At 46.9% G+C, this 23,208-nt stretch overlaps 9 protein-coding genes across 9 annotated transcripts; 8 read left to right on the plus strand and 1 right to left on the minus strand.

The window, feature by feature from the left end:
• Positions 1 to 137: 137 nt before the first annotated feature.
• Positions 138 to 2,686, plus strand: Triagg1_952 (uncharacterized protein; the record flags this gene model as incomplete). Its single annotated transcript, XM_062903073.1, has 4 exons — positions 138 to 155; positions 215 to 1,039; positions 1,100 to 2,081; positions 2,145 to 2,686. The coding sequence occupies 4 exons, from the start codon at positions 138 to 140 to the stop codon at positions 2,684 to 2,686; spliced, it is 2,367 nt and encodes a 788-aa protein (XP_062760176.1).
• Positions 2,687 to 5,066: 2,380 nt separating this feature from the next.
• Positions 5,067 to 6,256, plus strand: Triagg1_953 (uncharacterized protein; the record flags this gene model as incomplete). The annotated part of the gene is made up of 3 exons (XM_062903084.1): positions 5,067 to 5,086; positions 5,170 to 5,375; positions 5,439 to 6,256. The coding sequence occupies 3 exons, from the start codon at positions 5,067 to 5,069 to the stop codon at positions 6,254 to 6,256; spliced, it is 1,044 nt and encodes a 347-aa protein (XP_062760177.1).
• Positions 6,257 to 7,008: 752 nt separating this feature from the next.
• Triagg1_954 (uncharacterized protein) lies at positions 7,009 to 8,984 on the plus strand (the record flags this gene model as incomplete). The annotated part of the gene is made up of 5 exons (XM_062903095.1): positions 7,009 to 7,051; positions 7,248 to 7,425; positions 7,497 to 7,662; positions 7,754 to 8,658; positions 8,726 to 8,984. 5 exons carry the CDS (start codon positions 7,009 to 7,011, stop codon positions 8,982 to 8,984), a joined length of 1,551 nt encoding a protein of 516 aa, XP_062760178.1.
• Positions 8,985 to 9,342: 358 nt separating this feature from the next.
• On the plus strand, positions 9,343 to 10,536 carry Triagg1_955 (uncharacterized protein; the record flags this gene model as incomplete). Its single annotated transcript, XM_062903106.1, has 1 exon — positions 9,343 to 10,536. The coding sequence occupies one exon, from the start codon at positions 9,343 to 9,345 to the stop codon at positions 10,534 to 10,536; it is 1,194 nt and encodes a 397-aa protein (XP_062760179.1).
• Positions 10,537 to 10,902: 366 nt separating this feature from the next.
• On the plus strand, positions 10,903 to 11,334 carry Triagg1_956 (uncharacterized protein; the record flags this gene model as incomplete). The annotated part of the gene is made up of 1 exon (XM_062903117.1): positions 10,903 to 11,334. One exon carries the CDS (start codon positions 10,903 to 10,905, stop codon positions 11,332 to 11,334), a length of 432 nt encoding a protein of 143 aa, XP_062760180.1.
• Positions 11,335 to 12,892: 1,558 nt separating this feature from the next.
• On the plus strand, positions 12,893 to 15,814 carry Triagg1_957 (uncharacterized protein; the record flags this gene model as incomplete). Its single annotated transcript, XM_062903129.1, has 2 exons — positions 12,893 to 14,483; positions 15,021 to 15,814. The coding sequence occupies 2 exons, from the start codon at positions 12,893 to 12,895 to the stop codon at positions 15,812 to 15,814; spliced, it is 2,385 nt and encodes a 794-aa protein (XP_062760181.1).
• A 1,699-nt stretch (positions 15,815 to 17,513) lies between these two features.
• Triagg1_958 (uncharacterized protein) lies at positions 17,514 to 18,521 on the plus strand (the record flags this gene model as incomplete). The annotated part of the gene is made up of 1 exon (XM_062903140.1): positions 17,514 to 18,521. The coding sequence occupies one exon, from the start codon at positions 17,514 to 17,516 to the stop codon at positions 18,519 to 18,521; it is 1,008 nt and encodes a 335-aa protein (XP_062760182.1).
• Positions 18,522 to 19,033: 512 nt separating this feature from the next.
• Triagg1_959 (uncharacterized protein) lies at positions 19,034 to 19,528 on the minus strand (the record flags this gene model as incomplete). The annotated part of the gene is made up of 1 exon (XM_062903151.1): positions 19,034 to 19,528. One exon carries the CDS (start codon positions 19,526 to 19,528, stop codon positions 19,034 to 19,036), a length of 495 nt encoding a protein of 164 aa, XP_062760183.1.
• Positions 19,529 to 20,531: 1,003 nt separating this feature from the next.
• Positions 20,532 to 21,142, plus strand: Triagg1_960 (uncharacterized protein; the record flags this gene model as incomplete). The annotated part of the gene is made up of 2 exons (XM_062903162.1): positions 20,532 to 20,552; positions 20,681 to 21,142. The coding sequence occupies 2 exons, from the start codon at positions 20,532 to 20,534 to the stop codon at positions 21,140 to 21,142; spliced, it is 483 nt and encodes a 160-aa protein (XP_062760184.1).
• Positions 21,143 to 23,208: the final 2,066 nt, after the last annotated feature.

Raw genomic sequence — 23,208 nt, forward strand, 5'->3', positions numbered from 1 at the left:
CATTTGCCTTCAACTCTCTCCTCTTCTGGGGGCAGAAAAACATCTCAATCATCAACTTCAGAGGAAAATATCTCGAGAAAGGACCAAAAGCATCGAGAAAGAATCACTCTAGAAGTTGTCGAATCAATCATCTCAACATGCCTAACTTTGGCGAGGTATGCTCCCTCCTTGACCACTCATCTCCGCCATCGCGATACTAACTTCAAAAAAAAAGACAACCATTCCAAAATATGGATGGAGCAAGCCGACCATCATTCAAATTCCTACTGCTTATCAGCAATACGTAGCAAGGAATCAATCTCGAGAGGACCCTTTCCTTGCTTGCGCTAGGAATGAAATTCCGCCTCCTGATGGCTCCCCTTATGATGACCAGAATGCTCAATCTTATGTTCTGGAACATCCATCTCGCTCTCAATGGAGCATGGGACGCAACCTTACTCATCCTAAGCCTCCTACCAAAGCGGATGGAGATGAAGCACGCTCTGAGTGGGAGACCGTCGTTGGCGATGACGAAGGCGACAGCCAAATGGCCAATGCACCGACCGCCGGGGTTACATTGAAGAGCCTAGGTCTCGTCCCTGAGTCTGACGATGACGCGAATGATGATGATTCCAATGATGGTGATGCCCGAGATGTCAAGGGCAAAGGAAAGAAGCCACCCTTCTCGAGACCTGGTACTCCATTTGATGCATTCGGCTTTTCCAAGAGCCCAGAAATACCTGAACCACGATCTCTTAGAATGGACATGGAGGCGAGCACCCACCCATCCGGCGTCTACTGCGGACATACTGGATTCGTCAGACAGCCTGTCCATGGAGGCCCAAGCCAGACTGCAGGTCCATCTCGCGCAAGAAATGGACTACTCGGTGCCTTCCCCGTCAACTCCAAGACTTCGAGCGACGAGAGTACTGATCGTTTCAAATACGATGGAGAGGCTTACTCGACCTTTTTGCAACCTTCCAGCACAAGGGAAACTAAAACCTCAAAGCGTCGGCCTACAGGCATGTTCGAAGACCAAGGTTTCACCCTACGAACCAAAGTAGACCGAGGAGGAAATGACACCACTTTCTATAATCCGACCGCCGTTCAATCGACCTAGAAGGTCAATGACGAGGTGCGAATTCCCGTTGATAGGGCTCAGAAGGCTCGTTACCAGCCCTACGTCCAACAGGACTCTGAGGCCGTCGTCGAGGAAGAAGATGATGATGAGTGCTGGCCGCGAGTTTGCAAAGACGCTGGCACAGAGGCTGATTGGCAAACTGTCACTACCGGGCCAGTTTGCAAGATGCAAAATCAATCCGACCTCAATCTCATCAAAGGTACTGGCAGCAGCCTTGCCGATGTCTCCGATATTATGGAGGAACAACCCACCCCCATCGAGCACCGTAGAGCTCCTGGTATAATCTCGCACCAACGCAATCGATCCATCCACCGTGCTGAGGGATTCTTCACCGAAGACCCCGCATGGACTACTCCTCGCATCAGAAATGCTCGTGGAGTTCCTAATGCTGGTCGTCGTCGTCAGCAAATCTTTGAAGAGCCGATCCGTCCCGCTGCCCGGCGATTGTCGAATCCCTTCAAGACTCCCCCAGACTGGAAAACTTCAGCCAGAGTCGTAGAGCTAGACGACGATGAGGAGAAAGAAGATTCGAAGCAAACTGTCCAAGGACGGGTAATTGCTCCTCCTCTGACGCGTAACGACTCTACCGAGACCGTTTGGCCGGCAGTCCCTCGTCGTAACGAAACGGTGAACGAGTTCGACCAGGCTTTCTGCGAAACTCAGATTGGCGATACGACTCTGCCGAGTGATGATTCCGCCAACGTCTTCTCTCGTCTCCCGTTCGATTTAATCGATTTGGAAGAAGCTGCCAAATGCTACGGCTCTCAGAGATATCGCAACGCGGAGGCGGCTAACTCTTTTGCTGAGCGAGCAAGATTTGGACCTCTCTGGTCTGGAAGCTCTCCCGAGGCTGGCCCATCCTCTTCCGGTGCTTACCGTTTCGGTGGCTCTGACAATCCCTCTGTGGAACGTCCCTCTACCGCGGTGTTTCGCGATCAAGTGGCTCATAGCCGTCCCACTGGTAAGTTGGCCCTTGAGTAAAGGAAAAATGAAAGATGATCTTGCTAACACTTGGCGGCTCCAGCTGAGTTTGACTTTATCGACAACACTCCAACCCCGTCGTCGGCTATTCTAGGCTCACTCAGATCGAAACTAGGTCTACGACCAAAGCCGCCAGCTGAAGAAAGCCGCGCTGGACATTTCCGATCCGCAGCTGCCTTGGGAGCTAAATGCCTTCGAATCAAGGCTCCCCCTCCTGAAACTGAGAATGACCAACAATGGGCTACCAGAAACGAAACGGGAGGCGTGCTTACCCCCTCTGAGGCCGACCTGATTGAATCTGCTCGGGGAGAAATCATGGAACGTCGCCGATGCCCTGAAGAAACGGAGCGCAAACGCAGAATCTTGTTCATTTGCATCATGGCTTCTTCCATTGTTTTCCCTCTGATTGGCCTTCTTGCTTTGATTGGCAGATTCGATTCCACCGTCTGCTGGTATGCTCTTGGCGAGACGCAGGGCTTCAGCAAAGAGCAGCGCGGCATGCTCTTGCAGCAGCTCCTGGTCGAGATCTTTGTCTATACGATTGTCATTGTCTTTACGACTCTTCATTTTTCAGGCAAACTCTGAGCGCGGACATGGTCATTTCGGGCCTCCTTCTTCTTTCAGGCCTCATCTCACAGCACACGAGACTATGATCTCCAGCTTTTTTTGTTTTTTTCGGGCCATATTTCACGGCGGACATGATAATACTCCCATACGTGCTCTTTCGGTTTTCGGGACTCATCTCACACCATACAAGACGATGATCTCAGTCTTTCTTGTTTCTCCGGGCCAATTTTCACGGCAGAGATGATGATAATATCGCGCACGCTCTTTCGTTTTTCGGGCCTCGTCTGACAAGAGACAAGATGGCAATGTCATATTCCTTTCGTTTTTACAGGGCGCAATTACATCAGGCAAGATGTCTATCTTGCGCTTTTTCGTTCTTCAGGCCATATCCTACAGCAGACAAGATGGCCATCTTTGAGCTTGTTTTTCAAGCCGCATCTCTTAAGAGAGACGTGACGGCCATATTATGCTTGCTCATTACCCAAGCTTTGCCTCACGGCAGACATGGTCATGCAATGCTTTGTTCGGTTATCATTTTCAGGGAAATTGCCATTTCTTGCTTCTTTTTCTAGGCTAAAGGAGATTTTTGCTTTTTAAATACTGGTGCTCGGTTGGGAGATGGACAGTTCTGCTTAGGATTCAGGTCATACTTGACGAGATACGGAGAAAATTTCGAGGAACCAAACGTTTAGTCACTGTTGTTATGTAGGCAAACCAAATTGATCACATTTGCACTGAAATGATGGCGATGATCTGTAGGGATGTTCTTGATTACAACCGATACAAGGCAATACCGCGTGAGTGTCACGGAAAGATAAAAGACTCTAGGATGTCATAATTTATTTGGCCAAGGCCTAGGACTGAAGCCTTTCCATTTCATGCCAAAGCTCATGTTTTTCTGACCCATTTCGTCACGAAGATCCGGCTCAGAAATACTGGATGCCATCGGCTCTACGGCATGCCAGTATAGATTCCGTTGGCTAGCTATTTCTTGCTGCCACCTCCAGACTGGGACTGCGAAGAGGAGTTTCCACTAGGCGAAGTGTATGTGGAGCTTCCGGCGCCGTCGTTGTAGTAGGTGCTTCCATTGGGGTTGGAGTAATAGTAAGAGCCGTCCCTAGTCTTCAGGTCAGAACAGAATCAGGGGTGAATCTAGAAGCGGTAGATATTACTGGTTGGAATAGTGATAGGAGTTGGAGTTGGAAGCGCCGCTACCGTAGTCACGAGCGCAATAGTGGTTGCCCTTGGAGAATCTAGTTAGAGAAGAACATTCCGAAAGAATAAAAAAAAACTGGAGCTTTCGGGTTTAGTTATGTACCTGGCTATTGGTGCCGGAGCTCTTGTAAGTGTAGTCAGGCATGTTGCTGAGTGGTTGTGGGCAGACTAGGTGGATGGGGTTGTGGATGGAAGTTGGAGGAGGAATGTGGAAAAGAGAGTAAGAAGTTGCGAAGCCATGGCCATGCGGATAAAGGGCGGTCAGCGCCCCTCGGATAAACCACTCTCAGTCAGTCAAGTACTAGGTAAGCTTTGAGACAAAGTTGCGTTGGTACAACAACGTGTTGGTTCCTCTGTACGAGGTAAGGTACGATCTAGGCCCGGGGCTCGCGCCTTTTGTCGAGGAGAGCGGGGTCGAAAGAAGCTCTATGCTTAATACTGTGATGCTGGGGAAGTCCTAGATAGTTGAACGAATTGAGCATTGGATTTGTGTCTGGGAAGGCCAATTCCACCTGGTGTACAATATGAAGAGACAAATTTTAAGGGTTTTCATCGCAATTCCGAGTTTCAACCACTGTTTCTGAATCCAATCCATCATACATCTTGCAAGAGGCCGAGGAGAGAGTGGCCAAGGAAGAAGCTCGGGATTGATAAGCATGAGCAACCAAGCAGTTTGGTGATCAATACCAAGCAAACCAGAAACTCCCAAAGGCCACCATCTCGTAAGAAAAATAAACGGACAAAGTTGCCTCAAACCAAGTGCCCGGTTTTCAAGCTCATCCTTCTAGCTGCGATCCAAGATCGGGGGCAGTGTCAAGTTAGAAGCCGCCCTGGATGTTGCTTTTTTGGAGGGGCTAAAACCCATGATGTCACGCCACACGCCGTTCTGTGTGTAATTGGCCCCTCCATGCCCCATAATTGATTGTTCAGAGGGAAACTTTGGGCGCGATGTTACAAATCGACTCTTTGATGGGATTTCTAAGGAGGAAAAAGACTTGATGCAGAGATCGAAACGAAGGATGCGAAGTATATAAACTCGTCTCCTGCTGCTTGCTAGGATAGGAATGATTTAGATTTTCAATTCAAACTTGTCCGATCTCAAACCAATACAAACAAAAGCCTTACCGTTCTATATCATATTGTAATTGATACTCTGCACCGCCATCCACACCAAACATACACCATGGTTGTTAAAGTCTTTGTGTATGCACCTCCCCCGCACTAATCAGCTCTTATCTCTTTTTCAATCTCCATGCTTTATAGCGCTAACTCGAATGAATCTACAGCACCGGTGCTACTGGCTACGTTGGAGGCACAGCCTTTGACTACATTTACAACGCTCACAAGGACAATGAGTACACTCTCCTTGTTCGCAGCGAAGCTCGCGCCCAGACCGTAAAGGCAAAATACCCAACAGCCAAGTTTGTCTACGGCTCTCTTGACGATGTCGATGTCATTGAACAGGCCGCTTCAGAGGCCGACGTTGTTGTCCGTAAGCTGTGAAAAACAAAGAAACAAAGTGATCTATGAGCATTGAGCTCACAATGCAATCTAGACACTGCAGACTCATCCGACCACATCGCTAGTGCTCAAGCAATCGCCAAAGGCCTGGAGAAGAGCCACACTGCCGAAAAGCCTGGATACTGGCTACACCTTTCCGGAACGGGCATCTTGACCTGGTACGATCATGTCAACGGCAGAGAAGGACAACCTCCTCTCCCCGAGCAGAAATATCACGATATCAACGACATTGAGCGCATCAAGACTTTGGACGACCGAGCCCACCACAGACTCATTGACAAGCTTGTTATCGGTTCCAATTCCGATGCTGTCAAGATTGCCATCCTCTGCCCGCCTCTCATCTACGGCAAGGGTTCTGGTGCTGGCAACACGCAGACCATTCAGATCCCCACCCTCGTGGACATGACTCTGAGCGAGGGATTCGCGCCCGTTGTTGGAGACGGCAAGAATGAGTGGGATTACGTCCACATTGACGACCTGGGCGACCTGTTTCTCAAGCTCTTCAACGCTACTCAAGACCCTTCAAAGAACGCCAACCCCGAGATCTTTGGCGCCAATGGCTACTTTTACTGCCCTTACGGCACGCTGAATTTCACAAGGATTGCCGAGCGGGCTGCGGAGGAGATTAAGAAGCAGGGGTACTTGGCTGATGTCCCGCTCAAGAGGGTGACTTTAGCTGAGCAGGCGAAGCTCAAGGGTTACCAGCCGGTAGCGCAATCGCTTGGCCGAAACTCCAAGGGCGTGGCTGAGAGAGCGTCCAAGTATCTTGGCTGGGCGCCGAAGCAAAGAGTTAGTGTGGAGGACGATGTGGCCGAGGTGGTGAGCCAGAGGGCGAAGCGATTGGGATTGTAGAGTGTGTTGGGTGATTGTTGATTGGTTGTGAAGAAGCTTAGAGACTCAAGATCATGGGTGTTTATTTGGTTGTCAAGAAAGGAACATGGTAGGAAAGACGCTTGTCAATTCAAGAGCATGAGTGTTTGGTTGGTTGTCGAGAAGGGAACATGGTTGTGAAGAGGCTTGGAGACTCAAGAGCATGATATAACGAATATAGACTCAGTACATGACATCTAGACTAGATTGTATGCATCTACACCGTATATAAAAACCCGGTAGCATAACTCGGGGGTTTTTCTTCATCAACATCTCGCCCCAGCAACGCCCCCATGAAAAATTTCCCTCGGCATGGCCCAAGTTGATTGGCTGCTGACCGTGTACCCTCATCATGTCCCAGATCATTGGTGGCTCAGCCTCTCAAGCGCGAAAAGAAAATTTCAACGAGAGCCTTTCCCAGACAGGCCTAGCGCGATAAGGGACCATGCCGTAAAAACTTATCGCTTGCCCCACCTTGCATGCACATTTGCTTGCTGTGGGAAAAAAGGAAAAAAAAAAAAAAAAAAAAGTTCGCAGCAAAAAAGTAAAGGCGGCAGAAATTCTTTGGCGGCCGGGCTCAGAAAATTTGGCGGCAAGTATTTCTTGCAAACCAACCCCACGTTTGCTCTCTTTTTTCTCCCTTTCCACCATATCCATCTCCTGCTTCGTCTCAGCCTTCACATCAGTTTGAAGGTTCTTTTTTCTTCTTCTTATCCTTCATAACCCTTAAAAAAATGGCGGACGAAGTTTATGACGGTGCCATCGGCATCGATCTGGGTGAGTTGCACACAAAATTATTTTTCTTTCTTCTTTTGCTTCTCGTCGATATGCCCCTCATCCATGTTGCTGGCAAACCGACGAGCGAATTGCGAGAGCATCAGAGGAAACTCTTCCTCTCTTCTCTCTTCAATGCAATCATAAACCATCTATTCAAGTTTTCAACTCTTCAAAACTAACATAATCTCTTCTCCAGGTACCACCTACTCTTGCGTTGCCACCTACGAGGGTAACAATGTCGAGATCATTGCCAACGAGCAGGGTTCCTTCACCACCCCCTCCTTCGTTTCCTTCACGGACAAGGAGCGTCTCATTGGTGAGGCCGCCAAGAACAATGCTGCCATGAACCCCATCAACACCGTCTTCGATGCCAAGTGAGTATTCCTCTCGCCATCTACAACAACTCTGCCGGAGTTTGGAGGCTGACAAAAATTTTCACCTCAAGGCGTCTGATCGGCCGTCGCTTCGATGACCCCACCGTCAAGAAGGATATCGAGTCTTGGCCCTTCAAGGTCATTGACGATGCTGGTAACCCCAAGATTGAGGTTGAGTACCTCGGCGAGAAGAAGAGCTTCTCCGCCCAGGAGATTTCCTCCATGGTCCTCCTCAAGGTACGCTTCCTCTCTACACTCGCCTAGTGACATCACTGAGGCAAGAAAATCTTCTGCTGTGGAACCAAATTCTAACATACGAAAACTACAGATGAAGGAGATTGCTGAGACCAAGCTCGGCAAGAAGGTTGAGAAGGCTGTCATCACTGTCCCCGCCTACTTCAACGACAACCAGCGTCAGGCTACCAAGGATGCTGGTGCCATTGCTGGCCTCAACGTCCTCCGTATCATCAACGAGCCCACCGCTGCTGCTATCGCCTATGGTCTGGGTGCTGGTAAGACTGACAAGGAGCGCAACGTCCTGATCTACGATCTTGGTGGTGGTACTTTCGATGTCTCCCTGCTCAACATCCAGGGTGGTGTCTTCACCGTCAAGGCTACCGCTGGTGACACCCACTTGGGTGGCCAGGACTTTGACACCAACCTGTTGGACCACTGCAAGAAGGAGTTCACCCGCAAGAGCAAGAAGGACCCCAGCGGCGACCCCCGTGCTCTCCGAAGACTCCGCACTGCTTGCGAGCGTGCCAAGCGTACCCTCTCCAGCGGTGCCCAGGCCACCATTGAGATTGACTCTCTCTTCGAGGGTGAGGACTTCACCATGACCATCACCCGTGCTCGTTTCGAGGAGCTCAACGCCAAGGCCTTTTCTGGCACTCTCGAGCCTGTTGCCCAGGTCCTCAAGGATGCCGCTATCGAGAAGAGCGCCGTCGAGGAGATTGTCCTGGTCGGTGGTTCTACCCGTATCCCCAAGATCCAGAAGCTTCTGTCCGAGTTCTTCGACGGCAAGAAGCTCGAGAAGAGCATCAACCCCGATGAGGCCGTTGCCTACGGTGCCGCCGTCCAGGCCGGTATCCTCTCCGGAAAGGCCACCTCCGCCGAGACCGCCGACCTTCTCCTGCTCGACGTTGTTCCCCTGTCTCTGGGTGTTGCCATGGAGGGTAACATCTTCGCTCCCGTCGTTACCCGTGGACAAACAGTGCCTTGCCTACGAAAGCGGTTAGTTTTTTACTTTTCTCTTCTGACTTCTCTCGTTCAACATCCCTGGATGTCGAAATGGCGCCAGTGTGCTGCATCCTTGCGATGTACATCTTGATGAGTACAAGCGTACAAGCGTACCTACTTCCACCATGGTGGTGGCAACGGAGGAAGGAGCTCACCATCTCGCTTTTTACGCCAATGGCGTGAGCTCTCGACCGAGGTGCAAGCGCGCCTGCCATCACCATGGTGGTGGCAACGAAGGAAGGAGCTCACCATCTCGCTTGTTACGCCAATGGTGTGAGCTCTCGACCGAGGCGCAAGCGCGCCTGCCATCACCATGGTGAAAATAACGCTGGAAGGCGCCCACAACCTCGCTTCTCACCGCCGACACAGAGTGCAAGCGCGCCTGCCGTCGCCGTCGTGGAAGCGATGCCGGAAGGACCTCACGCGATGATTTTTAACCCGGCAACGTCGCCGCCTTTCTCTCTTCTCTTCCCTCTTCTTTCTCAAGATCATCAACATCGTTGCCTCTCTGTCTTTGTTCTCTGGCCTTCCAAGACAGCTCGTTGTCGTTCGTTGTCGTCGTCATTACGCTCGCTCTTCTTTTCCGGTTCCTCATAGTCGTCGTCGTCAACTGCTCTGTCTCTCCCTCGTCACCATCCTGGTTTCACAAGACAATTTGTCGACATCGTTTGCGTCACCATGGCATCTCAAGACGCAATCGCTGACGTGATGCGTGAGCTCGTTTGGGACTGCCTCTCTGTACCCGTCCATAAGAATGGCAACTTCAACCTGGTGTTTGATTCCTTGGAAGCTTTCACCACTATCTTTGACGACGCTCGTCTCCAGTTCTGTCCACAGCTCTCAACTGCATTATTGTCATCTTCTCCTCCGACCATCGATTTTTTTCAGGAGTTGCCGACGGAATCCCATCGTCGTTGGGGAGTCTACGCGATCGTTATGGAAAAGAAGAATTGTCTCCCACTGCTCTATATTGGCTCTGGAACCCATGCCAAAGGTGGTGTCTCCGCTAGGCTTCGCCAGTATGAAATTTTCACCATCCACAGCATGCCCTATTACGTGCGTGCTGCTCGTCGCAACGGTTACTCAATCACTTCCAAAGGCTTGCTCGCGTGGACACCGGTTCTCCCATTACCGTCGTCAGTTCCTCGACGTCGGTTGCTAGTCGTCGCTCTTGAAGCTACGTTTACCTTTCTTTTCTGGTCGATGTACTCTGTCAACAAAGACTACAACATGGGCCAATGTTGCCCATGGCCTCGAGAGTCGTTTTCATATGGCGGTTTGGGCAGCCACAGTCCTCTCCTTGAAGGTATTGTCGGCAACCTTGAGTTGTCCCCAGAGCAATTGGAGCAACTTGCTCTCGATCTCAAAGAGAAGGCTCGGAAATGGAACAAGGAATATCGACAACTTCACCGCGAGGAACTCAAACAATATAATGCCTTTTATCATCGATTTGTCCTACGGCTCAGACCCGATTATCAAGAACGTCAACGTGCAGCCAATGTTCGTGCAAAGATGCTTTCTCGCCCCGCGATCATCCTCAATCAGAACCGCTATAGAGCTCGCGTGAGGGCGTCCAAACGCTTCCATTGCGCACTCTGTGGTTACACGTATTCGCAGCCCTATAGTCTTCGTCGGCACCTGGGATCGAGGCGTCATCGAGACAACGTTGCCAAGGAAGAGGCCGGCGTCGTCAAGGACTTGCGTTGCGAGTATTATGGATACTCTTGCTTCTACCTATGCCACATGAAGAGACACGAGGGTGGTGAGCGTCACAAGGCTAGAGTCGCCAAGGCCCAAGCTGAGGCCAAGGCTGCGCTCGACGCCGACGCTGATGGCAACGCCGATGCCATCGATGTCGACTCTCTCCAATAGCGTCGTCTCAACGCCTTCAGTTGCCGGCTCTGCTCTGTCGCCGTCGTTCTAGGCATCGTTTTCATGTCGTCGTTATCTTTGGGATCGTTTTTTATGTGGTTGCCATTTCTGGGATTGTTTTCATGTCGTCATTATTTCTGCGGGTCGCTTTATGTTGCCGCCCTCATTTCTTTTTGTTGCCGCGTTTATTTCTCGACATCGTTTTCATCTTGCTACTACAACTCAACCACTAATCACTCTAATAGAACCTTTACCACAATTGTCGACCAACAGCAAACGGTTCAGTTCCCCGTCTACCAAGGCGAACGCGTAAATTGTGAAGACAACACCTCTCTCGGTGAATTTACCCTGGCGCCAATACCGCCGATGCGTGCCGGCGAGCCCGTACTCGAGGTCATCTTCGAGGTCGATGCCAACGGTATTCTCAAGGTCACCGCCACTGAGAAGTCTTCTGGCCGCAGCGCCAACATTACCATTTCCAACTCTGTCGGCAAGCTGTCCACCGGCGAGATTGAGAAGATGATCAACGACGCTGAGGCTTTCAAGTCCAACGACGAGGCTTTCAGCAAGCGTTTCGAGGCTAAGCAGCAGCTCGAGTCCTACATTGGCCGTGTTGAGGAGATTGTCTCTGATCCTACCCTGTCCCTCAAGCTCAAGCGTGGCCAGAAGGAGAAGATTGAGTCCACCATCAGCGACGCCATGGCCGCCCTCGAGCTTGGCGACAGCACCGCCGAGGACCTCAAGAAGCAGGAGCTCGCCCTCAAGCGTCTCGTCACCAAGGCCATGTCATCTCGATAAACGTCTACATGAGAGGACAATGATGGAGGGAAACCATGGGATATGGAGGCATTCAGGGAGTTGGGGGTGGAAAACAAAAAAGTTTTGGCAGCTGGTAGCATCGGGATTGCTCGCTGATCATCTCGCCTAAGGGGCGACAAAATCGTGGAAGGAACACAATTCTCATTTTTCATTGTTTCGTTTTTTTCCCCAAATGTATGTCGATTCAGACGAGAAGATAACGACACATCTAAACACTTTTCATGGACATTTCGCTCTCGTAGATTTGGTCAATATGTGCAATCGTGATATGCTAAATCGCCTGGAGTTCGTCAAGCGAATAACGACGATGTTGCTTGACATTGGGGAGAAACCTTTTGTGTCATGCACGAACGATGTTTGGACTGCGCATGGACTCGGTGAATGGAAAATACAGATTACAACCGTTAAACTTGATTAACTGTGCCATTATGCTTTACGTGATGCTGTCTTTTGTGTAATCGACGCCGGCGAACAGATCCAGCACCGCTACCAAATTTTAATCTAGGGACTTATTGGCAACTACTCCAAGTTGGTCATCTAGTATGCCATGTCTTAACTTCAATAATAATACTTGTAACGACAGATATAAGAAACAATCCAGTTGAACAGGCGAAATTGGACTTGAATTAGAAAATGCAATACCAAGAAGTGGTCGTCGGTGTTCGGGAATACCGAAAATGCGCCCTTGGCGTAACACCGGACGACCAAGCGGATTGTCGCAAACATACCGTGGATCAGAACTGGACACATACAAACTTCATCGAAATTTTGGCCCTCCCGACACTACTCTTACAAAGGCCAGTCGACTTCACCCTTCGCACAATGGGAGCAAGGAAATACTATGTACCCAACCCCGCGCAAAGAGGAACTCGAGCAGCTGTGCTAATAAATCGACGTTGAAGAGGGAACACGAGCAAGCCTGCTCGACCATTGGCTACGCCATGATCAATACTACCGCTCAAACAGCCCTGATCGCCCCTTCGTCTCAATCAATACCACAACATGATCCCATTTCTACTAGGTTGATGATGCTTGGGCCGTTGGAGGCGCAACGCCGTATCATGCAGATGTTGGAGTAGAAGACGGCGGCACACAACAGTCCGTTTCAGTCTCCGCAACGGCAGGAAAGCCAGGCACAGAGACGACTCCAATACCCCCATAACCATATACCTGCAGCTGCAAGTTTGAATCACTCATGGATGCAGCTAAGCGGGACATGAAAAGTCTAGGTGCTACATATTCTGTTGGAAGAAGGTGCATTGGTGTGGGTCACGGGACATACGTACACATAAGTTCCCCTCTGTTGCCGGGGAGGCTAGTCATACTTAGCTTCATCATCATCAATCCAGTCTTCTGCAACGCATCTTCCTGATCCATCTTCAATAGGTTATGAGCCCGGCGCTTCTCATCGACCTTGATCAGATTTTAAAATTTGATCGTTGCATTGACTGCCACAGCACCTGTTTCTTTGTTGACAACATAACCCCGCTTCTTCTTCGTTGCTCCCTACGGCGCCGATCACGGCATTCCCGCAAAAATGGCATCAAACGCGTTCGCATTCAAACTCGACCCATCCAGTCTCCCACAGCTGACGAGCAAGGGAGACAACTATGCAGACTGGCGACCGGCATGGAAGATCGCGTTTGAATGGTGCGAAATTTGGGACGTCATCGACCAGAAGCCACCCACGGCAGCCACCGCTGCCGCTACTGCCACCGATGATCCCGCCGCGACTGCCGCTGCCGCAATCGTTGCTGCCGCCGCAAACGAGAAGCGAAAGAAAGACAATAACAAGGCAATGGTGATGCTGATGTCGGCAGTCCACGCCGACCACCTTCCGATGATCACTACAGCCGCAACCGCCCATCAAGCATGGACCTCGTTACAAGACAGATACGATCGAGATACCGCTCACTCCACCATCCATCAATTTCGACACCTCACGTCGATGAGATACGATGACCAGGATGATCTGGTGGCACACCTCGACACATTCCATCAAGCCTGGTCTCACCTTGAACGCCGTTGCCGATCCTCCTCGCAAGAATTGGCGAAAAACCTGACGCCTGTTTTCTCTTCAGAGGCAATCAAAGGCTCCTTCTTCCTGTCAACGTTGCCGGAGTCTATGGATAATATAATCAACAATCTCTCATCTCGGAACATCAACAAGTTCATCGACATCGAGCCGGAGATGCTGGATATTGCTCAACGCCGAGCACAGCCCGCTGATGAGAAGGCGATGTATACCAAGACTGCGGCAAGAGGCAAGCAACGAGCCAACGTTCCTCGACAATCACCTACTTCCGGCAACCAGTGCGAATGTACATGGTGCCGCAAGAGGAATTTCACCTTCGTTGGACACCTGTATACCGAATGCCCACGGCTGGCTGAGTACAAAAAGCAAAAAGACAGAACCAACGACAAGGGCAAGAATAAGTCGAGACATAACGCTCGCCAAGCCGCCGCCGACGACGACCAAGATGACGATGTGGATGAGGACAGAGATGACGCTGTGGCCTTCCTTGCCTCCGCAAGCCTGTCCCCATCTACACCAACAACGTCACGCTCGATGACAATTGGCCGTTCCGCAACAGCCGAAATCATCGACCTCACTGATGCCGACGACATCCAAGCATTTGCGGTAAATGTTACCCCCCAACTCCTTGCCACCTCGTCAACATGGATTTTTGATTCTGGAGCCACTCGACACATGTCGGGCCACGAATCGGATTTCATTGAGATACGGCCAAGAACTGGCACCATTTCCATCGCCAACGGCACCAAGCTCGCGGTCGACGGAATTGGAACTATACTAATGCTCTTGCGCCTTCCTGACGGCACCGTCGTCGACACTGTATTTACTGACGCTCTCTACAGTCGAGGACTACAGAACACCAGACTCTTCAGTTGGTGTCAAGTCCGCCACCGATTCCAGATGTCAGCACACGGCAACGACATCTTCGTCCACAAAAGAGACGGAAAACTGGTGATGTGGGCCAACTACCGTGAAGGGGGTTTTATAATTCAGACGGACGACAAACCCGACGCTTATAAACCCTCAACAGCTATCGTCGACCAAGCGAGCTTTGCCGATTATAATGATTTTCATAAATCGGTCGGCCACGCACGTATGTCTCACAACACGGCCCAACGACTATACACTGATGGCAACCTTGTCCCAGCAGAGCCAAGAGATTGGTTCTGTCACGCCTGTGAGATGGCAAAATCGGTGTCTCGTCGACCAAAGACCTTGGTTGACGAACGAGCTCAAAAGCCCTTCGACGTGATACACACGGATCTCTCTGGCAAATTCTCTATACCCTTACTGTCCAAATCTCTATATTTCCTGCCGTTTCTCGACGAGAAAACCAGATACGTTTGGATGAGGTTTGTAAAAAGTAAGAAGGATGTAGCTAATGAAATATTAAACTTTATATGAATGATTGACACATAATTCGGCATCAAAGTCAAGTTCTTCTACACTGACGGAGGTGGCGAATTTACAGGTTAACTGACGAGAGAAGTGTTCCAGCTCACCGGCACTCGTCACAAGAGATCGCCACCGTTTTAACATGAATCGAATGGTCGTATTGAGCGTTATATGAGGACCGTCGTTACTGACGCTCGTACTGCTATCTAGGATGATCGATTGTTTCTATGGGCAGAGGCAATCAATTACTCTGCCTACGTTAAGAATTTAAAGCCACACGCCGGCTTGCCAAATAAGATCACGCCTTACGAGGCACTCTTCGGCAACAGGCCCTCGATTGGGCATCTACGACCCTATATGGCTGATTGTTATCTTTATATCCCCAAGGAAGCTCGCAAACCTGGCACTAAGTTGCTCGACCGCGCTGAACGCGCTCATCTGGTCGGCTACGACAGCAATGCTGTGATGCGACTCTACGTTCCCTCCAGGAACACGATTACGACGGCAACGCTTGCCCACGTCCGTTTCGTTCCACCTGGAAAACGAATTTACTGGGATATTGAGAATACGACACCAATTACTGTCTCCACGACTCCGGACTTGTCTAGTGATGACAACAATAATTTCATTGTTGAAAAACGATCTGAGTCCACCCAGTTCGACTTGGGGGGTGCCCCAGGTACTGTTGCGACGTCACCGTTGCCCTCAAACGCGAGAAACACAACTGTGGCGTCGCCATCTCGAATTCCTACAGCCATTAGAGGCCGTAACTCTCCGGCCGCTACCCCATCGCCGACTTCGCGTACCCGCTCAACTCGAGCGGGCACCCGATCTAGAAAACAATATCTGAAGGATTTTGGCAGAAGCGCCGACTGCGCCGACGATGATGAAACGGAAATTCGGGCTGTGGCTATGATCGCCGTTGACGAAGGGATACCCACCACCCTGCGGCAAGCTCTGGGATCAGCTGAATCGACAGAGTGGCAGCAAGCCGTCGACGCCGAGCTTGCTGCCCTTATATCTAAATAAGTTTGGGATGAGGTACTATGCCCAAAAGACAAACCTGTTGTTACACCTCGATGGGTGTTTGCTAAGAAACATGACGCGAACGGAAATCTTTTGCGCCATAAAGCCCGTCTGGTTGCCCGCGGTTTTACCCAAATCCACGGACTCAACTACGACGAAACCTTCGCACCTGTTGCTCGATATGACTCGCTGCGGCTTATTGTTCGTGTTGCTGCCCTTCGGGGGTGGATTGTACACCAGATGGATGTTAAGACCGCCTACCTTTACAGCAAACTATCACACGAAGTATATATAGCCATCCCTGATGGCTACGTCTGCCAAACCTCGTCGCAACTCCCCCGGGTGTTGCGCCTTCGAAAAGCACTTTACAGCCTAAAGCAATCGGGCCGCGAGTGGTTTGGCGAACTTCGTCGCACAGTCGTTAATGGAATGAAAATAACCCCGTTGCTGTCGGACCCTTGTGTGTTCCTTGGTAATAATCTTATTATCGCCGTGTATGTTAATAACATTGTCATCACTGGCAACGAACCGGAAATTACTTCATTCAAACGGTTGCTCGCTGCTCAATATAAATGCAAGGATTTGGGCCACTGCCGATATCTGTTGGGCCTTGAGATTGCATAATCCTCTACGGGCATCACCGTGAGCCAGGCTGGTTACGCTCGCTGAATCATTAAAAGGTTTGGCATAGCAGAAAGCAACGGCCGAGACACCCCCCTTAATCCTGGTACCTTCTTTCTCAGGTCAGCGGACGGTGATAAACAAGTAGACGTTACAAAATACCAACAACTGTCTAGGTCTATTAATTTCCTTGTCACTGGCACTCGACTAGATATGGCATTTGCGATTTCTATGCTGTCGACGTTTAATTCGGATCCAAATGAGCAACACCTTTCCGGCATAAAACAAGTCCTTCGTTTCTTAAAACAAACCGCTGATCGCGCCTTGATATACCGCCGTCGACAAAACCCCACTGCCTAAGTTCTGACTCGGTTGGAGGTTTTCGCGGACGCGTTGTATAATACGGATCCCGACACGAGTAAATCGGTCGGGGCCTACGTTGTGCAACTTGATGGAGGCACTATTGCATGGTCGTTGAAGAAGTAAGCTATTGTTGCCAAATTTTCCTGCGAAGCAGAATATGTGGCATGTTCTGAGGCCGCTTCTCAACTTATATGGACACGACAATTTCTTATTGATCTGGGCATCCAGATTGATCAAGGAAAGCAACTCCCACTTCTTCGTTGCGACAACAATTCGGCCATCATGTTGGCACAAAACGATCGGGTTACTTTCAAATCGCGACATATTAGTCCACACTTCCACTTTACCCGGCAACATCACGGAATATTGTTTAATATTCTTCATGTTGCTGGAACGGATAATACTGCTGATATATGTACTAAAGCACTCCCACGACCAGCTTTCTTACGTTTAGTCGCCAGCCTTGGAATGGAAAATTGGTAGTTGTTACAGTTTTCGACTCACCGCCTGGCAGCTGATCTGCCACGAACATAAATTTCGATTCTCGCACCTGCAGCATTCACAATTTTCTTTCTTTCTTTTTTTAGCAACCTACAACTTCAAAACTTCGTTTCTACCAGGTTGCCGCGTTTTATTCTTACGCCCTCTTCTCAATATCGTTACAACAGCCAGTTAACCTTTTGATACGCATTCACGTTGCCGCTGTTTTTTCGACGCCATGGTGTTTCGACGACAGGTTGAGGTCAACCTGCCTCCGTTGCCGCTGGACGTCTCGATCGTCAAGAATGCGCTGGTGAAGAAGTACCGTATCCGACGACGCCATGCCATGCGCCACCAGCAATACAGCAACGGCGTCGAAGCCGTGAAATTCTACCAGAAGCAGGCAACAAACATGGAAGAATGGGAGCAACGACAGTACATCAAGCTTGTGACAGATGGCTGGTTCGTTATCGAGGCCAGCGCCGCAACCAAACCATCCAACCATCGAGCCCATCGCAACAATGTTGTACCATACTCCTGGGCCAAATGGGTGCTTCTCAACGCATTGTACCCTGATGGAGTTGACCATCACAAGATGGAGGCGAGATGCCGTTTCGGCAACCACCTCATATCCGATTTCACGGGCGAATACGGCCAGTACCATCCTCTCCACGGCCGTCGCAACACATCCGCTCCCACCTTGGCTGCTTCTGCTGAGATCGAAGCTGCTGCCGGCAGCGACGCTGCCAACGACGAACAATCTAGCGTCGACGAACAATCTAGCGTCGACGAACAATCTAGCGTCGACGAAAATGTCACAGCTGCCCCCAACCACGAAGCCGCCGTCAACGAAACGCTTGAAATTGCTCGACCGGCTCTTGGCAACGAGACTCACGGCGATCGACAAACGCCAAGCGGTACTTTCTTGAGTTTGCAAGAACGGGAAGCCTTGTCCATGACCGTCGAGGACCGCGTTGTGATTGAAGTCAGCCAGCAGATAACCAGCCAGAGTATGCTGCTTCTCGCTGGTCCGGTGTTGACAGGGATCATGGATCCTCTCATTCGACAGATCGTTGACGAACAACTCGCAGCCCATGGAATTGACGACCTCGATGCCATGATCCGACAGATCATTAATGAGCAACTCGCTGCAGCCGGTTTGGTTACGCCTGGTGGCGACGCTGTTGCCGATCAAGTCGACGGCGACGACGAATTCGATGATGACGACGAATTCTACGATATTTGAGCACTCTTGCTGCCGTCGACCGATGATTACCACGTTCGCATTTTTTTTTTTTTTAGGCTGCAACGTTGCTTGGGAGTTTAATGGTGAAAATGGGAAATGATTTTTTTTATTTATGTATAATAAAGGATCTTTATACGGCAACAGAATATGGCAACCAAGCACCTCTGGGGGTGTGTTGGAAGAAGGTGCATTGGTGTGGGTCACGGGACATACGTACACATAAGTTCCCCTCTGTTGCCGGGGAGGCTAGTCATACTTAGCTCTATCATCATCAATCCAGTCCTCTGCAACGCATCTTCCTGATCCATCTTCAATAGAATTGATGCTATCAAAGCTCCGACTAGGCTACTAGGCTGTCGGCGTCATATGCCAACGATGATTGCTAGGTTCATCACCTTGTCCCATACCATTTCCAGATAATTGCCTCCAAGAAAATACCACTAACCCCCGTGTTGATCCCAAAGAAGGCAAATGCCACCCCTGATGCTAAAAGGCAGACTTGACGAGCGACATCAGTTGTCAGGCCACTTTCCAGTCTTGTGATACGCCGTAAGATTATCGATCTTGGCGCGCAGTTCGGCAACATCTCTGCTTAATTCAAGCAGACTCTTCTCTACGCTTGAAGAGACACTTGGTCCATCCATACTTTTCTCATTGGAGATCTCATCATCAATCTCTCGGTCAATCTTGCTGATGTGTTTTAACACCAAATGAAGAGCCGAACGGACTACCCAACTCTGATTATCGCCAATTAAACCATCGGCGACTTCATCAAGCATCCCTTCGAGACCCTTGTCGACCTCAACGTCCTTATTGGGATCTCTAGGTGTCCTCTTGACCACCCGATCTTGCACCGAGGTTTTTCTTTGAGAGTCATTGAGAAGCTTCGGAACTTTGTCAAGCAAAAATTTATATAGTATCTCTTTCTTTTTGCTGGTAGGATGATTGACTTCGGGATCGGCGCGTTGCGTTTCAGTCGACTCTCCCGACTGACGGAGGGGAAACATTATCGCGGCGTCAGTGTGCTTGGTTTCTGGCGTAGTTTTCTTCTGCAGGATCTTGTGATGTGCCCGTCGTCTCCGTGGGTTTGGCTGAAACTGTGGCAAGGAAAAAAATATTAGAAATGTGTCACAAGATATGAAGACATTGTGAAGGTAGGGAAAGGCGAACACTGGTATACCTGAATGGAGGACGAGAAGAGTTGAAGAGGAAAGAAAAGAGGGGGAAGGGAGAGAAAAGAGAAGTTTTTATAGTCGAAAATGTAACCTCAATCACATAGAGCAATTTCAGCGGGTGATTCAGGCCTATCAAAGGGCCGACAATTCATCAAATAAAGGAACAAAGCAGTTGGTCGTAGCTGAAAGCATACCCTACCTCTTTCATTTACTTTACTACAATAAACTCCCAACGCCAAGAACTTGGATAAATGTCTTTTGTTGTCGAATCATGTTGAAAGGTCTCATGACTCCGCGATAAACAAAGAAATATACGCATCGGTGATATCACATGGCGAAGTTTTTGTTGGTGTTGAGGCGCTTCATCCAGCCTACGTACTGCGCCTTGAGTTCAACTCGACTGTAGAATTCGCAAAAATGATCTTGAAATTCCTGCCTATCTTTCGTAAAACGGTGGAACTATGACGCCGTCGTCATACTATCTGATACAAACTGTTCGTAAAGAAAAACTGTTCCAGTCCACGTCGATTGCCCTTTATTCCCAAACCCCAAATCCGTGTTTGTAAAAAGACCAAATTGTAGCGCCATCGTCGAACCGTGTGGTAGATCATTAGCAAGCAAGTAAAAAATTTTGTTCCCAGCAATCCCAGTCCAGAGCCAATTATCCACACCGTCGCGAATCCAATTACTGAGATTGTCGCAACAACTCCGCCCACAGCTCATTGATTGATGCTGCCGCCGCACCAATCGATGTTCTCGCCGCATTCACATACAAGGTCACAAGGTAGGGACCAGAAGATATGTAAGAGATGAGATGCTCTATCTAAACCTACTAATGTGGAAGGTCTGTCTACAGGTAGGTACCTATCTAAAGGTGTACTCAGGGGTACACGGAGATCAGGTGACCTCACACAGCCTCATGCCAACGTTTACCGTGCCAACGACTCCCCCGACGATGCCAATGCCAGCGACGATGCCAATTAGAAACTGGCATTCGCCGACATTCGCAACGAGATTGGCCATCTCTGGAACCTTACTCAACAGGTTTTGAGAAACGTCGAGAAGGTCACGAAGATCGTTGAGAAGGTTTCGAAGAATGTCGAGCACATGTCGGTCGACATTGAGAACGTTTCGGAGAACGTCGAGCATGTTTCGGTCCACATCAACGACCTTACCACTTCGACAGGCCAAATGCAGCCGGCTATGCTGGCCATGGTCATCAATCAGATGCAATCCATCAATGTTGCCATCTACAACCTCACCAATTCAACACAGAAAATCAAGCCAACTATGATGTCGATGGTCCGTAGTGAGATACAATCGATGAAGGTTACCATCGACGCCATTAAGGACCATTTCCAGATCAAGGTCAATGGATCGACCGCAGGTGTTGGCAAAGAGATTGTTAATGTCCAGCGCTGCCGTCAAATTGAATATATTTATTAAATCTATTAATTAATTAATTAAATTATTACAATTTTCTTAATTAATTTATTAAATTTTTAAAATTAAATTTTTAATAAATTTAATATAATTTAAGTTATTAACTCTAGAGTATAAGATATTATAATAAAATAAAATAAAATAAAATAAAAATATCAAAGCACTAGTCACTATAGGAGAGTGAATGTCACGCGGGTTTTCAGAAAAAGAGGTTATCAAGGTTAAAAGCTTGATATTTCACCAATAGGTGGTGACTGCTATCTATAGCTCAGCTAAAGATGACTCATCAGGTGAGTCATTATGACTTGATGACTCTCATTGAGTTAGTGAAGGAGTCAAAGAGGGAGTAAAACAGTAACTAGTTATACTCTAGCAGCTAAGTATATAATAAGGACTGTATTTTTCTCTAAACCCTCTTCACAAAGAGAGGGAAACCTCTCTTTTTATAAACTATTCTTAGCCACAAAGTTATAGCTTTAACTCAAAGGCTTTCTTCCTTTATTATTGGGGCTAGATAGATAGATGGATCTTATATAGTCTATGCACAGTGTGTAGATCCGTGCGGCACGGTGTGCCGCATAGTCTGCCTTCTAGTTACTTTACTAAGGTTAGTTAGTTAAAGAGGAATTAAGCTTTTTATATTATTTATATACCCTACTAACTAATAGTAATTATATATATATTTTATAACTATTACTATTTCTTATTTTCTCTTTTTTTATTAACTTACTACTAAATAATTTATTTATTAAGTAATATCTAAGGTTTATTTATTTATTTTTTTCTTTTATTTAATTTTTTATTTCTTATTTATTTACTTATTTTTTTATATATATTATTAAACTAGCTTTAATAAATAATAAAATAAATAGTATTATTTATAAAGACCTAATATTAGTATATTAAGCTATTAATAAGATAAAATTATACTATTATTTTACTAATTATAGAATTAGTTACTAAAAATATTAGTATATTTAATAATATTAATACTTCTAGCTTCCCTAAAGTATACCCTCTTAAATAAGTAAATAACTAGGGTTTATAATAGTAATTTACTAAATTTATTAAATATTAGTAATACTAATACTAGTTAAAAAGATTATTATTTAAACTAACTCTTAAAGATAATATTACTTAGCTATACTTTAATAATAAAATACTTATATAATTATATATTTTACCTCCTTTATAAATATATAAATTATAAATAAATATATATTTTTAAAATACTAAGGAAAGCCTAAAATAAAAAGTAGTATTATTAACTTTATTAATACCTTCCTAATAGTAATTTATACCCTTAGCGCCTACTACCTATTTTACTTATATTAAATATATATTATTTACTTTATTAATAACTAAAAAAGTAGTTATAATATTAATAAAAAGAAATTATTAATAACTTCTTAAGTAAGTATTACTTAGGCTTTTACTTTTAAAAATATAAGTATATATATACTATTTTATTAATATTTAAGTTAATTTTACTTATTAATTATATACTTTAGTATATTATATACTAAAAATATATATAAAGATTTTAATTAAAATAAATATATTTAATTATTTATTATTATTAATAAATAAATTATATATATTAATATTATTAATAAGATCTAGTTTAAAAAAATAATTTATTATACTTAATAATATAACTTAAGTACTACTAAGTATATTATTAATTACTTTATTTAATAAGTAATTTAGCTACTTATTTAAGTACTTTGTAAAAATAGTAAAAATAGTTATTATAATAATTTAGCTAGTAGGCTAAAGAAATAAAAAAATTAAAGATTTTTAAAAGTTAATATATATTAATTATTTTAACTTTAATATTATAAATAGTATTATTAATAATAATATAATTATTTAAAATAATATTAATTAGTTTACTAAAAGTATTAAAAATAATACTTTAATAAATAAGAAAATATAGTATATTTATATTAATTTACTATAGCTATTATAAAAAAATATACTATATTAATAAAGTTTATTATTACTTTTATAAAAAAAAAATTTATTAAAATATTAATTAATATATAAATAAAAACGCTTTATTATTA

Source organism: Trichoderma aggressivum (genome assembly GCF_033847375.1).
Source record: "Trichoderma aggressivum f. europaeum strain CBS 100526 chromosome Unknown scaffold_002, whole genome shotgun sequence".
In the NCBI taxonomy this organism is placed as follows: Eukaryota; Fungi; Ascomycota; class Sordariomycetes; order Hypocreales; family Hypocreaceae; genus Trichoderma; species Trichoderma aggressivum.